The 16,749-nt window shown below is 39.7% G+C and overlaps 1 protein-coding gene across 2 annotated transcripts in view; it reads left to right on the forward strand.

The window, feature by feature from the left end:
- TMLHE (trimethyllysine hydroxylase, epsilon) overlaps nucleotides 1-7,287 on the forward strand; it is a 62,229-nt gene extending 54,942 nt beyond the window's left edge. For both annotated transcript variants that reach the window (XM_061137456.1, XM_061137458.1), the window contains 2 exons: nucleotides 1,659-1,797; nucleotides 2,589-7,287. In XM_061137456.1, coding sequence (XP_060993439.1) covers nucleotides 1,659-1,797; nucleotides 2,589-2,720 — 271 coding nt within the window. In that variant the 3' untranslated portion in view covers nucleotides 2,721-7,287. The remainder of the gene's footprint in view (nucleotides 1-1,658; nucleotides 1,798-2,588) is intronic.
- The last annotated feature ends 9,462 nt before the right edge of the window (nucleotides 7,288-16,749 follow it).

Raw genomic sequence — 16,749 nt, forward strand, 5'->3', positions numbered from 1 at the left:
GTATAAATATTGAATATACACTTGCTGAGTTTTTAAAACTGCATACACCTATGTAACCCAAATGTCTATCAAGATATAGACTATTACCATCACTACAGAAAGTACCTTTATACCCCTTGTCAGCCCAACCCTACACACACACTGAGAGGAAACATCTGTTTTTATTTTTTACCACCATAGATTTGTTTTGCCTGTTCTAGAAATTCGCATCCTGGAACAAATCCATTCTTTTATGAATAAACACCTGGGCTGTTTCCTGTTTGGGATTATTTTGAATAAAGCTGCCATCAATGTTCATGTAAAACTATCTTTGTAGATATGTGTTTTCATTTCACACAGATAAATACCTAAGAGTGGAACTGCTGGATCATAGAGTACGTGACTTTTTAGTTTCATTAGCAACTTTTACTAAAGCATGTGTTCCACTTTACAGTTGTCAACAATGTATGAAAGTTGTAGCTTCTCCACATCCTTGCTAATACTTGGTGTTTTCAGTCATTAATTGTAGCCATTATACTGGATATCTCCTTGGTGTTCTAATGTGTATTTTTTGGTGACTGATGATGTTGAGCTTATATCCACGTGCATATTGGCCATTCATATATCTACTTTTGCTAAGTAACTAGTTAGATATTTTGCCCACTTTTTCACTGGATTGTCTTTTTATTATTGAGTTGTCTCAGCCTTTCCTATCCATTTTGATATTTTTTTATTTCTCATTCACCAATATGTAGGAGTCACTCAGTTTCCAGATTTCTTTCATAGGGAATTGTTCTCTGTGTAACTGTAGATTTGTTTCTATTATAGACCAGAACCTCCAGCACTATTTGTAATAGTTACAAACTGGAAATTACTTACATGTCTATCAGTAGAATGGATAAATGGGTGAAAGTCCCTCAGTCATGTCCAAAAGTCTCTCAGTCATGTCCGACTCTTTGTGACCCCATGGACTATACAATCCATGGAATTCTCCAGGCCAGAATACTGGAGTGGGCAGCCGTTCCCTTCTCCAGAGGATCTTCCCAACCCAGGGAGCAAACCCAGGTCTTCCACACTGCCGGGAGATTCTTTACCAGTTGAGCCACAAGGGAAACCTTGAATGGATGAATACTTTGTGGTATAGTCCCACAATAAAATTCTATTCAACATGAAGGATGAATGAACTATTGACATGCGGTACAATAATGATAAATCTTCTAAATATAACATTAAATGAAAGAAGCCAGACACAAAAAAGTACATATTATAGTATTCCATTTATATAAAGTTTTATAAATAAGCAAAACTAATCTGTGGTGACAGAAGTCATGATGGTATAACAGTTATCCTTGGGTGAGGTGAAAGACATGCAATGTGGTGTGGCCAAAAAATATATAAAAACAAACAAAACATAATATTCTAAGATGGTAGAAACCAGCTAGAACTTTCTTCTATCCCCTACCCTCAGAGTTTTCAAAGGAAAAAATAAATATGGTCAACAGGCAGTGGAACTCTTCTTTAAAATCTTATAGTCTTGAGAGAACATTAGCTTATTATTGCCACATCATCAATGGACAAGTAATGAATATAGGGAAAGCCTTATATAAAATTGCCCCATCAGCAACAGATGTTTTAATATGTTTTGGGGGAAATCTTTCTTTCTCACAATTTCACCTTAGGTACAACAACTATGACCGGGCTGTCATAAATACCGTACCTTATGATGTTGTCCATCGTTGGTATACAGCACACCGGACTCTAACCAGAGAGTTGAGGAGGCCTGAGAATGAGTTTTGGGTCAAACTCAAGCCTGGCAAGGTGGGTGCCAAGCTCAATAGACATCACGTAAGCAGTGAAGAGTAAGGATTTATTGAATATATGAGTCAAAATGTTACAAAGGGAAAAAAAAGAAGGGAGTCCTGGGTATTGGCCCTGGTCCTACCACTCACTTACTGAATGACCCAGAAGCAGGCTCCCCCGAGTATCTACCCATCAATGGTTCTATTTGTATCATGAGTGAGTTGAACTTGATAGTCCCTAAGGGTCCATCTGACTTCATGATTCCTTTTTTTTTTTTTTTTTTGGCTCTTCATATTTCCTCTGGATAAAGAACATCTCTAGCTTAGTGTAAGACAGTGAAACAGTTTAACTCTTTGAGAGAGAGAGAGAGAATTAAAATAAAAGAACAAAAGAAACCAATGATCTGGTTTGCTTTCATGAAAGAATAATTACTCAAGAAATATAACCTCCTCAGATACAGGGCCTGTTATCTACTGTTGCCTTTGTTATTTCCATTTAGCCTGATACAGAGCTATGCACATCCTAGTTGTCACATGTTTAAAGATAGAAAGAAAGTGAAGTCACTCAGTCGTGTCTGACTCTGTGACTCCATTGACTGTAGCCCAACAGGCTCCTCCATGGAATTTTCTAGGCAAGATTACTGGAGTCAAATGTTTACTTAATCTCAAAATAAAAAAAAAATCTCATTAAATGTAATCAGAGAACAACCTAAAATTTTTATTTTAAATGATCTCTTCTGATTTATGATTCCTGTGGTCTGCACTTGTTCTGAGTATTTTTCCTCTCTCTTTTTTTTTTCCTGTTCACAGGTCCTATTTATAGACAACTGGCGTGTCCTACATGGCAGGGAATCCTTCACAGGCTACCGCCAACTCTGTGGCTGCTATTTAACAAGGGATGATGTATTAAACACTGCTCGTCTCTTGGGCCTTCAGGCTTAAAATTGATGGCATTGAGATTATGAACATGCCTGACACCCTATCAGAATTTCATTTCATATCAGCAGAATAATATTGTGCCAATACCAACTTCAAATTGTCTCCTCACATCATCACATGAAACAAAAGCCTCCCCTTTTTCTAGTAAGGAAAACCTTAGAGAGACCATCTCGTATGGTATCTCTCTTCCCCAAGTTACAACGTGGACTCATTTGGTTTTTAGATCTTTTGATGTAATTTTGGTCAATCTTCTACAGAAATATAATCATCACATTGATGAGAAAGAATAATAGTCACTAGGTAAAAATTTGTTTCAACAGGATCTATCAGAAAGAAGAGAATTATAGGAATAATGCAGTCTAGCTAGAGCTGAAATTTGCAACATTTTTTGGTCTTAAGATATCCAAACACTTGAACACTACTGAGGACACCAAAAAGTGCTTAGATGTGGGTTATATCTATTGCTACTAATTATATTAGATATGAAGACTTAGAAATGTTTAAAATTTAAGAACAAAACAGCATACATCTGTCAGAGAGATGACTTCATCACATGTCATATAGCCTCTGGAAAAGTCTTCTGTACGTTCATTAGATAATTAAATGGAAAAGGCAATATCATCTTAATATTGTTATTTAAAATATTTTTATTAATAATACACAGACCCACTAAAAGAATCTCAGGGACTACTCCAGGTGTCTTTGGACTACACTTTGAGAACCAGTGGCCTAGAGCAGCAGTCCCCAAGCTTTTTGGCACCAGGGACTGGTTTCGTGGAAGACAATTTTTCCACGAACTGAGCCAGGGTGGCAGGAGTAGGGGGGTGTGGTTTCGAGACAATTCAAGTGCAACAATGAGGAAAGGTTGTAAATACTTAGGAAGTTTTGCTCACTCACCCACTGCTCACCTGCTGCTGTGTGGCCTGGTTCCTCACCTAGTTAGGGACCCCTTGGTTTAACTGAAAGCTTAAATTTTTTTTCTGTGGTCTCCTAGAACTACAGATATTGTAGGAATTGCTTCATAGCACAAGCTCAGTGATAAGGTGGGAACTGAATACATAGTATTTTATCTTGTGAGAAGAATTATCTCTTCTAAATCATCTCTCGAGGAGTAAAACTAAGAAATCACAATAGTTCCTGTGGAGGAAACCCATCTGTTTGGTAATTCTGTGAGGGATAATTACACAAAGGTTTTTAGAGATTTCTGAGGTTCCATATGATAATTCACACATGCACACACATACACACATGCATGTGCATGCCCACATGCACACAAAACACAGAAAGTGGAGATTACTATCCAAACTTGCATTTTAATTTTTGAAGGAATTTATGATGCAATGTTTTCCTCCATTTCTGCTGCTCTCTTTTTCTATCTTAAAATATTCTACATGTCAACTGCCAAGATTTGACTGGGTTAGGTATAATTGGTTTCTTTTATTTTTAATGATTTTCCCTTATATGTGGAGAGGGGGGGTGGGAAAGAGAGAGACAGAAGGATAGGTTTGAGATTTATTTTCTGTTGGCTTTCATTGAAAATGAAGTTGTACAATAACCACATTGACTGCTATAGAATGATGTAAGACAATCCAGGCTAGGATGTATGTAAGAGGAAAAAAGCATTATTAGTGAGGATAGGAGTCACAAATCAAAGTCAGTATTCTCTGACAGGGAATAGAGCCTAATCTGATGTTTACAGAAAGTTCTTAGTTCGCATTTAACAATTTATGCATTATTTTATTGACCCATCCAGGGCACCAAACTATGTTCTCAAATATTTCTGCATTTTAATTGTACTGCATAGGAATCCTTAGGGGTCTTCCATGGAAAGTGTTTTCCTCTTAGGTCAAAGGACTGATGATTAAATTCATGTATTAAAGAGTATTTGTTGTTGTTTAGTCACTAAGTGGTCTGACTCTTTGCAACCCCATGGACTGTAGCCCACCAGGCTCCTCTGTCCATGGGGTTCTCCAGGCAAGAATACTGGAGTGAGTTGCCATGCTCTCCTCCAGGGAATCTTCCCGACCCAGTGAATAAACTCACATATCTTATGTATCCTGCACTGGCAGGTGGATTCTTTACCACTGTGCCACCTGGGAAGCCCTTTACTATAATTATAAAATCCTCCACATCTGTTACAATCTGTCCCCCACTCACAAGACATCTAGCCTAAATCATTATGGTAATAGTGTAGAGTATCTACTTTGCTCTGCTGGCAAAGACTCCATTTTTTCTGTTCTCCAGAACAAGTATATGATATCACTTATATGAGAAATCTTAAAAAAAAAAAAAAAAGAACTTATTTACAAAACAGAAACATACGTACATAGAAAACAAAATTATGGTTACCAAAGGGGAAAGGGAGGAGAATGAGAAGTATGAGATTAATAGATACATACTATCATATATGAGCTTACTAACTGCACAGGGAACTATATTCAATATCTTGCAATAAACTACAATGGGAAAGAATCCAAACTGAATAACATTGCAAAGTCTTTGAAAACAGAACTACATTAAGACCATGAACCATACAGGGCTGGTTACAACATGTGGCTGGGACCCAAATGAGTAGGGGGAAAAATAAACAGAGCCTTGGGAACCTGTGGGCATATAACAAAAGGGCTGAGATTTTTCTCATTGGTGTGCTAGAGGACAGGAGAAAGAAGGTGGGACTGGAAAGTATTCAAAGAAATAATGGCTGAAAATTTTCTGTGTGGCAAAAGACATAAATGTACAGATTAAAGAAGTTGAGTGAATCCTAAATAGAATAAGCCCAAAGAAATCCACATCAAGATACACCACCGTCAAACTTCTGAAAACTAAAGGCCTAGAAAAAAAGAAAGCAGCAAGAGAGAAACAATATCTTTCATGTGTGGGGAAAACTGATTTACATGGATTTCACATCAGGTCAGAAGGAACTGGCATGAGGTCAGAAGGACCTGGCATGACACTTCTCAGGTGGTGAAAGAAAAGAATCAGAATTAGTGGCTCAGACAGTAAAGAATCCACTTGCAATGCGGGAGACCTGGGTTCGATCATTGGGTTGGGAAGATACCCTGGAGGAGGGCATGGCAACCCACTCCAGTATTCTTGCCTGGAGAAACCCCATGGACCTATGAGCTGGACAGGCTACAGTCCATGGGGTTGCACAAAGTTTGGCACAACTGTGTGACTAAGCACAGTGCAGCACATACATGGTGATCAAGTGAGATTTATTCCATGAATATAATGTTGGTTCAACACATGGAAACCAATTAATGTAATACACCATATTTATAGAATGTGGAGAAGGTGCTCATGATCATCTCATAGATGTGGGGGGGGGGGCATTTGACAAAATCCAACACCTGTTGCATAAAAATGAATTCAACAAATCCAACATCTATTTCATAAAAATGAATTCAACAAAATAGGAATAGAAGGGAATTTCCTCAACCTGATAGAGAGCACCTAATGGAAAACTCACAGATAGCATCATACTTAATGGTAAAGAGTAGATGGCTTCCCTCTAGCATCAGGAACAAGACAAGGATGTCTGTTATTGTCACTTCTACACTTGATCTCAGCCAAAAGGCTGAGAAGCGATGTTATTGTCACTTCTATTCAATATTGTATTCAAAGCTCTAGTCAGGGCAATTAGGCAGGAAAAATAAAGGGATCCAGACTAGAAAGGAATGAGGAAAACTATCTCTATTTGTAGATGACATGCTTTTTGTATATATAAAACAATAAAGAATCCACCAAAAACCCACAACAACCTATTCATATATGCAATGAGCTCAGCAAAGTTGCAGAATCCAAGGCCAATGTGCAATAATCAATTATGCTTCTTTCTATATACTAGCAATGAACAACTAAAAATTAGTTTAGGAAAGTAATCCATTTTACAGTATTGTCAAAAGTAATAAAATACTGAGAAATAAATTTAACAGAAGATGTGCAAGCCTTGTACTCTAAGAACTGCAAAATGTTGCTGAAAGAAATGAAAGAGGCCCCAAGGAAATGTAAACCCATCCCATGTAAGTGGATTGAACATGTAATATTGTTAAGATGGCTATAATCCCACAGGCAATATACAGATTCAGTGCTATGCCTGTTAGAGTCTAACCTGGCTTATTTGTAAAAACTGAAAAGCTGGTCCTAAAATTCATATGTAAATGCAAGGAAGGAAGATAGCCAAAACAATCTTGAGAAAGAACAAAGCTGGAGAACACACATTTCCTAATTTAAGAACTTCTAACAATACTATAGCAATTCTACAAAGTGTGGTGCTGGCATAATGGCAGTCATATAGGCCACTGTTTCAGGATTTCAAATCAAAAATAAATCCACGTGTCTGTAAATAGTTGGTTTTCAATGAGGGTGCCAAGATCATTCAGTAGAGGAATGACTAAACTCCTCAAAAAATGCTGGTGAGATGAGAGGATATCCATAAACAAAAGAATTAATTTGGACCCCTAATTTCACATCATGTAAAAAAAAAAATCAACACTAAATGGATCACAGACCGAAATGTAAAGGGCTGAAACTATAAAATGTTTGTAATAAAATGTGTAAATCTCCATGACTTTGAATTAGGCAATGGTTACTAAAATATGACAGCAAAAAACACAAGCACAAAAGAAAAAATAAATTGGACACTATCCAAATCAAAAACTTTTGTGCATCAAATAAGTCTATCTAGAAATTGAGAATCATAATAGAAAGAGATTCATGTACCCCAATGTGAGTTGCAGCACTATTTACAATAACTAGGACATGGAAGCAAACTAGATGTCTATTAACAGATGAATGGATAAAGAAGTTGTGGTACATATATACATTGGAATATTACTCAGCCATTAAAAAGAACACATTTGAGTCAGTCCTAATGAGATGGATGAACCTACAGACTATTACACAGTGAAGTAAATCAGAAAGAGAAAACTAAATATTGTATATTAATGCATGTGTATGGAATATAGAAAGATGGTACTGATGAGCCTATTTGCAGGGAAGCAATAAAGATGCACCAGGACTAAGGGAAAGGAGCAATGACCCTCAAAAGAGTCTGAGCCAGACCTGCCTTTGAGTGTCTGAGAGTCTCCAGAAGAAGCATGAGTCAGCAGTGACCTGCTGCGGGGAAAGAGGATCTTCATTTTTTCATTCAAAAAACTAAGATCATGGCAGCCAGTCCCATCACTTCATGGCAAATAGATGGGGAAACAATGGAAACAGTGAAAGGCTTTATTTTCTTGGGCTCCAAAATCAATGCAGATTGTGACTGCTATATTTCCATGGTGCAGCCATGAAATTAAAAGACTCTTGCTCCTTGGAAGAAAAGCTATGACAAACCTAGACAGCATATTAAAAAGCAGAGGCATTACTTTGCCTACAAAGGTCTGCGTAGTCAAAACTATGATTTTTCCAGTAGTCTCACATCCTGGACAGTAAAAAAGACTGAGTGCTGAAGAACTGATGCCTTTGAACTGTGGTGTTGGAGAAGACTCTTGAGAGTCCCTTGGACTACAAAGAGATCCAACCAGTCCATCCTAAAGGAAATAAACCCTGAATATTCAGTGGAAGCACTGATGCTGAAGCTGAAGCTCCAGTACTTTGGCCACCTGATACAAAGAGCTGACTCATTGGAAAAGACCCTGATGCTGGGAAAGATTGAAGGCAGGAGAAGAAGGGGACGACAGAGGATGAGATGGTTGGATGGCATCACTGACTCAAGGGACATGAGTTGGAGCAAACTCCAGGAGATGGTGAAGGACAGGGAAACCTGTTGTGCTGCAGTTCATGGGGTCGCAAAGAGTGGGACACCACTGAGCAACTGAACAACAACAAATGGAGATGTGGACATAGAGAACAGACTTGTGTACACAGTGGGGGAAGGGGAGGGTGGGATGAATTGAGATAGTAGCATAGAAACATATACATTACCACATGTAAAACAGATAGCCAGTGGAAATTTACTGTATGACAAAGGGAGCTCAAATCTGGTGCTCTGTACAACCTAGAGGGGTGAGATGGGGTGGGAAGTGGGAAGGACAGTCAGAGGATCAAGAAGGAGGGGACATATGTATACCTATGGCTAATTCATGTTGAGGTATGGCAGAAGCCAGCACAACATTGTAAAGCAATTCTCCTCCAATTAAAAAGAAAGAAAGAAAAAATTATGATTAAGAACCAAGGCTAAATTTTGGTTATTAAGTAGATAGTGTGTAATATGTAATATCTCTATATACTGACAATGTAGATATAGAATAAACTGGGGGGAAAGAGGGGAAATCAGGAGAGGGTATGAAAAATAGAAAAATCTGTTTTTAACATTTTTTTACCCAAAGTTTAAACTTTTTACTTTGTATTGGGGTATAACCGAGTAACAATTGTGTGGTAGTTTCAGGTGAACAATAAAGGAACTCAGCCAAACATATACATGTATCCATTCTCCCCCAAACTCCCCTCTTATCCAGGCTGCCACATGACACTGAGCAGAGTTTCCTGTGCTATACCGTTGGTCCTTGTTGGTTATCCATTTTAAATATAGCGATGTGTACATGACCTTCCCAAAGTCCCTGACTATCCCTTCTCCTCGGCAACTATAAGTTCATTTTCTAAGTCTGTGAGTCTCTTTCTGTTTGTAAGTTTGTTTGTGTCATTTCTTTTTAGATCCCACCTATAAGGGATGTCATATATTTCTCCTTTCTGTCTGACTGAGAAATAAAAGAAATTGAAAGGACAATCCACACGATGGGAGAAACATTTGCAAATCCTATATCTGATAAGGGTGTACTTTCCAGAATGCATAAAGAACCGTAACCAATTAACAACAAAAAGACAAGCAACCTAATTAAATAAGCAAAGGACTTGAATAGGCATTCCTCCAAAGCAGATGTGCAAATGTCCAAGAAGCACGAGAAAAGATGCTCAACATATTTAGCCATTCAGTTCAGCTCAGTCGCTCAGTCATGTACAACTCTTTGCAACCCCATGAACTGCAGCACGCCAGGTCTCCCTGTCCATCACCAACTCCTGGAGTCCACCCAAACCCATGTCCATTGAGTCGGTGATGCCATCCAACCATCTCATCCTCCGTAATCCACTTCTTCTCCTGCCCTCAATCTTTCCCAGCATCAGGGTCTTTTCCAATGAGTCATCTCTTCGCATCAGGTGTCCAAAGTATTGGAGTTTCAGCTTCAACATGAGTCCTTCCAGTGAACACCCAGAACTTATCTCCTTTAGGATGGACTGGCTGGATCTCCTTGCAGTCCACAGGACTCTCAAGAGTCTTCTCCAACATCACAGTTCAAAAGCATCAATTTTTCAGCACTCAGCTTTCTTTATAGTTCAACTCTCACATCCATACATGACCACTGGAAAAACCATAGCCTTGACTAGACGGACCTATGTTGACAAAGTAATGTCTCTGCTTTTTAATATGCTGTCTAGGTTGGTCATAACTTTCCTTCCAAGGAGTAATTGTCTTTTAATTTCATGGCTGCAATCACCATCTGCAGTGATTTTGGAGCCCATAAAAATAAAGTCAGCCACTGTTTCCCCATCTATTTGCCATGAAGTGATAGGACCAGATGCCATGATCTTAGTTTTCTGAATGTTGAGCTTTCAGCCAACTTTTTCACTGTCCTCTTTCACTTTCATCAAGAGACTCTTTAGTTCTTCTTCATTTTCTGCCATAAGGGTGGTGTCATCTGCATATCTGAGATTATTAATCTTTAGCCATTAGAGAAATGCAAATAAAAATCACCATGAGATACCACTTCACACCCACTACAATGGTTATTACAAGCAAAAAAAACAAAAACAAAAAAATAACAAGTTTTGGAGAAGATGTGGACAAACTGGGACCTTCATTCACTGCCTTTTGGGAATGCAAAAATGGCAGACCCCTGTGGAAATCAGTGAGGTTGGTGGTTCCTCAATAAAAGAAACATAGAATTATCACTGTGTTGTTCAGTCACACAGTCGTGTCTGACTCTTTATGATCCACATGAATTGCAACACAACAGGCCTCCCTGTCCCTGACTATCTCCTGAAGTTTGCCCAAGTTCATGTCCATTGTATTGGTGATACCATCCAGACATCTCATCCTTTGATGCCCTCTTCTTCTACCCTCAATCTTCTCAAGCATCAGAGACTTTTCCAATGAGTTGACTGTTCCACCAGATGACCAAAATGCTGGAGCTTCAGCATCAGTTCTTCCAACAAGTATTCAGGATTGATTTCCTTAAGACTTACTGGTTTTATCTCCTAGCTGTCCAAGGGACTTTCAGGAGTCTTTTCCAGCACCACAGTCTGAGGCATCAATTCTTGGGTGTTCTGCCAACTTTACAGTAAAGATCTCACAACCGTACTTGAGCACTGGGAAGACCATAGCCTTGACTATACAGACCTTTATCAGCAACTTCTCTGCTTTTCAACACACTGTCTAGGTTTCTCATCAGTCTTTCTTCCAAGGAGCAAGCGTCTTTTAATTTCATGGCTGCAGTTACCATCCACAGTGATTTTGGAGCCCCAGAAGTCGAAATCTATCACTACATCCACATTTTCCCCTTCTATTTGCCATGAAGTGATGGGGCTGGATGCTATGAATGTAGGTTTTTGAATATTGAGTTTTAAGCCAGATCTTTCACTCTCTTCTTTCACCCTCAAGAGGCTCTTTAGTTCCTCTTCACTTTCTGACATTAGAGTTGTATCATCTGCATATCTGAGGTTGTTGACATTTCTCCCAGCACTCGTGATTCCAGCTTGTGACTCATTCAGCTCAGCATTTGGCATGAATATATTCTGCATATAAGATAAATAAGCAGGATGACAATATACAGCCTTGCCATACACCTTTCCGAATATGGAACTAGTATGTTGTTCCATGGCCCAGTCTAACTGTTGCTTCTTGACCTGCATACAGGTTTCTCAGGAGACAGTAAGGTGGTCTGGTATGGTATCCCATCTCTTTAAGAATTTTCCACAGTTTGCTGTGATCCACACAGTCTGTGGTTTTCCTCTATTTATTTGCATTGTTCATTTAACAAGTCTTCCTTATCTCTCCATGCTATTCTCTTGAACTCTGCATTCAGTTGGGTATATCTTTCCCTTTCCCGTTTGCCTTTTGCTTCTCTTCTTTGCTCAGTTGTTTGTAAAACCTCCTCAGACAACCACTTTGCCTTCTTGCATTCCTCTTTTGGGGGGAGAGTTTTGGTCACTGCCTACTGTACAATGTTATGAACCCCTGTCCATAGTCCTTCAGGAACTCTGTCTACCACATCTAATCACTTGAATCTACTCATCACCTCCACTGGGATTTGATTTAGGTTATACCTGAATGGCCTATTGGTTTTCCCTACATTCTTCCTGTACATTCTTTCCCTACATTCTTCTTTCCCATTCTTTCCCTACATTCTTCCCTTCCATTCTCCCTGTATGCCTGAATTTTGCAATAAAGAGCTCATGATCTGAGTCACAGTCAGCTCCACGTCTTGTTTTTGCTGACTGTATAGAAATTCTGCATCTTTGGCTGCAGAAAATATAATCAATCTGATTTAGGTATTGACCATCTGATGATGTCCATATGTAGAGTTGTCTCTTGTGTTGTGGGAGGAGGGTGTTTGCTATGACCAGTGCATTCTCTTGGCAAAACTCTCTTTGCCTTTTCCCTGCTTCATCTTGTACTCCAAGGCCAAATTTGCCTGTTATTTTGGGTGTCACTTGACTTCTTATTTTTGCATTCCAGTCCTCTATGATGAAAAGGACATCTTTTTGGTGTTAGTTCTAGAAGGTGTTTTAGGTCTTCATAGAACCGTTCAACTTCAGCTGCTTTGGCATCAGTGATTGGGACATAGACTTGGATTACTGTGATGTTGAATGGTTTGCTTGGAGACAGACTGAAATCATTCTGTCATTTTTGAGATTGGACCCAAGAATTCCATTTTAGTCTCTTTTATTGACTATTAAACTATTCCATTTCTTCTAAGCAATTCTTGGCCACATAGTAGATATAATGGTATCTGAATTGACCTCCACTCTTTACCAGTAGCTTATTGGACACCTTCCAACCTGGGGAGATCATCTTCTGGTGTCATATCTTTTTGTCTTTTCCTATTCTCCATGGAGTTTTCAAGGCAGAATACTGAAGTGGGTTGCCATTTCCTCTTCCAGTGGACCGTGATATGTCAGAACTCTCCAATATGACTGATCCGTCTTCAGTGGGCCTGCATGGCATGGATCATAGCTTCATTGAGTTATACAAGTGTCTTCACCATGACAAGGCTGTGATCCATGAAGGGGGCAGGTAGCATGGCACTGGAGATGTCAATTTGCTCAAGCAATGAAACTACATTGGTACATCACCTGAAATTGAAATCACCACCTGGTCAAGCTAATGAAAACCCACTCTCATTCTCCAAGACCATCTGTTTTCTGCACAGGCCAAATAGGCTACTTTTAATGGGGATGTGGAGGAAATCATTACTCCTGCATGTTTGTAGCCCTTAATGGTACTGCAAATCACTGAAATCCACTCAGGTATGTGCAACAATTTGGTGTACTGTATTTCTACATAGAGGCAATTCTAATTGCTTCCATTTTGCCATCCATGCCAAAATGGCCCTCACTCTGCAGGTCAGGGAGCAGATGTGTTGTGGACTCTGCCAGCTGCTGAATATGTCTATCCTAATTTTGCATTCCAGAACTGTATAGATAAGCATGGGGTTGGTTTGGGTTCACACTTGACCCAAAGGAGATGGGCCTAAGATAAAATTTCATTGATCCCTTGACCTAAAATAAGCTCCTACTATGACTGATGGACCATAATGACAATTGTGGCATCTTGGAATTAGTGTGAGATCAGAGCCAGTGTCCAATAGGCCCCAAAAGATATTCTCCTAGTTCAAAATCACACTCACTAAAAACTTCTAGGTCCCTTTCAGGAAGGCCAGGAAACAGACTAACAATATATATTTGGGACAGTGTACCAAGGCATGATGGACACCTACTTCCGGATTTCAAAACTTACTCCAAAACTACAGCTATCAGAACTGTGTAGTACTAGTATAAGGATAGACTTATAGATCAGTGGAATACAATTAAGAGTCTGGAAATAAACCCATAAATGTATTCATGGACATACATCCCAAAGAGCTGAAAACAGGCATTCACACAGAACCCCATAGAGGAATGTCCCCTACAGTAGGCACAAGGGAGAAGTCACCCAAATGTCCATCCACTGCTGAGTGGATACAAAACATGTGTGGTCTAGCCAAACAGTAAAATACTATTCAGCCAGGAAAAGGAAAGAAGTGCTGATTTGTGCCACCACGGGCATGGGCCCTATGCTCAGTGACAGCAGCCAGACACAGAAGGCCACCTATCTATTGTATGCCTCCACCTCTAGGAAGTCGACAGAACAGGCCAAGGGCTGTGACAGGAACCTGATGAGTGCTTGCCTGAGGACTACGGGGGTGCGGTGGGGGAAACTGCAGGAGGGGGCAGTGGGGAGTGAGTGCCTGGCCGGTACAGGGGTTTCTCTTTGTGGTGGTGCCAACGTTCTAGACACGGTGGTGATGGTGGCCCAGCACCGCCAGTGTACACTTGGTGCCACTGGGTGGTCTGCTGCCTTCTCTGTACAAAGGTCTCCTCCCGTGGGAAGGGAGCGTTCTGACAAAGACAGGGTCCAATGGGCAGGGTGAGCAGCATCCTGCCAGCGCCATGTCTTTGCAGGCCCAGGCCTGCGGGGGTGGGGGTGGGGTGGGGGGCATGGGAAACCGGCGACCTCAGGGAGTCTGCCTGTCACAGACTGTGTGCCCCGACCAATGAGGGGCTGGCCCACGGTTGCAAAATAACACAATATTATAGAGTACTTTAAACTCTCAATAGTTGTCAAACTCTTTCTTCAGGCCTAATTCTTGACAACCACTGCTCTGGTCTCCATCTCTTAAAAAACTACCTTTCCCATGTGTCTTGTAAGTAGATTCATTACGTCTGTCAGCTTTTGACGCTGGCTGCTATCACTAAACATATTGTTTTTGAGGTTTGTCAAGATTGTTGTGTGTATCAATAGTTATGTTCTATTGTTGAGTAGTATTCCATTGTGTGGATGTACCACAGTTTGTTTAGCCCTCGGCGTATTGGAGGACATTTTGGTTGTTTCTAGGTTTTTGGCAATGTTGAATAAAACAGATATGAACATTCATGGATAAGTTTTTATATGAACATAGAGTTTCATTTCTCTAAGGTATATACCAAGGACTTGGCCAACTGGATCATATGAAAAAGTTCTTCATGTCTCTTCACAATTAGCCTCATTCTCATGCCCTAGGGGTAACAACTGTTCTTATGTTTTTCACCACATGTTGGTTTTGCCTGTTTTAGAACTTCAAGTAATGGAATCATATGTGTAAGTACTTCCAGTGATGCCTCTTTTGAAGGACACTGGAACCCTGTGTGCCCTGTTTCCAGCTTCACGGATGTGGTCCACTGATAAGTGGGCTAGCAGCCACTCTATAGAACACAGCCTTGTCGAAATGAAACCCAGGACAGCCCAGTCTACAATTATACCCACAGTAATCCACCTTGCCACAACAGAAGCGTCCATGAAGTACACATAGGGGACACCTGCATACCTTTTATCACTGATTACTAATAGGTAGTGTACTGCTGTGGCCCATAAGGTGTCTCCTGCATGAGACCTCTTCTCCAAGATCAGGAAATGTAACTGATCTACTTAATACATAGAAATAAACACTGAGATTCAGGCAAAGTGAAGCGAAAGATAGATATGTTCCATATGAAGAACAAGACAAAATATCAGAAAAAGAGCTAAACAAACTGGACATAAACAATCTATCCAGTAAAGATTTCAAGGTAATGATCATAAAGATGCTCAATGAGTTTGAAAGAAGAATTGATGAACATAGTGAGAATTTTAACAGAGTTAGAAACTATAAAGCAGAACCAAATAAAGATGAAAAATACCATAACTGAAATGTTAAAATACTCTAGAATGAATCAACAGAAGAGTAGATGATACAGAATCTCAGGTCTCCCACATTGCAGGCAGATTCTTTACCAGCTGTGCCACCAGGGAAGCCCAAGAATACTGGAGTGGGTAGCCTATCCCTATCCAGTGGATCTTCCCAGCCCAGGAATCAAACCCAGGTCTCTTGGATTGCAGGCAGATTCTTTACCAGCTGAGTCACCAGGAAAACCTAGTTAAAATATGCTAGAAGGAATCAACAGAAGAGTAGATGAAACAGAGGAATGGATCTATGAGCTGGGAGGCATAGCAGTGAAAATCATCTAACTGAAGAGAAACAGACAAAAAAAAATTGATAAAATGAGGATAGTTTAAAAGAACCCTGGGACAACATCAAGTGTTCTAACATTCACATCATATGGGTCTCAAAGGACAAGAAATACAGAGTTTCAGCTATACACAATGCATTAGTTCTTGAGATTTACTGTAGAGCATATAGCCTATAATTAACAATACTGTACTGAATACTTTAAATTTTACTAAAAGGGTAGATTTTCTGCTAAACATCATCACAAGATAACAATAATAATAAAGAGGGTAGGAGAAAACTCTAAATCAAATCCCTTATGATTATAGAGAGGGATTAGATCTGGTAGACAGAGTGCCTGAAGAACTATGCACAGAGCTTCAAAACATTGTACAGGAGGTGGTGACCAAAACCATCCCCCCAAAAAGACACATAAGAAGGCAAAGTGGTTATCTGAGGGGGCCCTACAAATAGGTGAGAAAAAGAAGAGAAGCGAAAGGCAAAGGAGAAGGAGAAAGATACACCCAACTGAATGCAGAGTTCCAGAGAACAGCAAGAAGAGATAAGAAAGCCTTTTTTAAGTGAACAGTGAAAAGAAATAGAGGGAAACAATATAATGGGAAAGACTAGAGATCTCTTCAATTAGTGATACCAAGGGAACATTTCATGGAAAGATGGGCACAATAAAGGACAAGAACTGTATGGACTTAACAGAAGCAGAAGAGATTTAGAAGAGGTGGCAAAAATGC

Source organism: Dama dama, chromosome X, assembly GCF_033118175.1.
Source record: "Dama dama isolate Ldn47 chromosome X, ASM3311817v1, whole genome shotgun sequence".
NCBI classification, from domain to species: domain Eukaryota; kingdom Metazoa; phylum Chordata; class Mammalia; order Artiodactyla; family Cervidae; genus Dama; species Dama dama.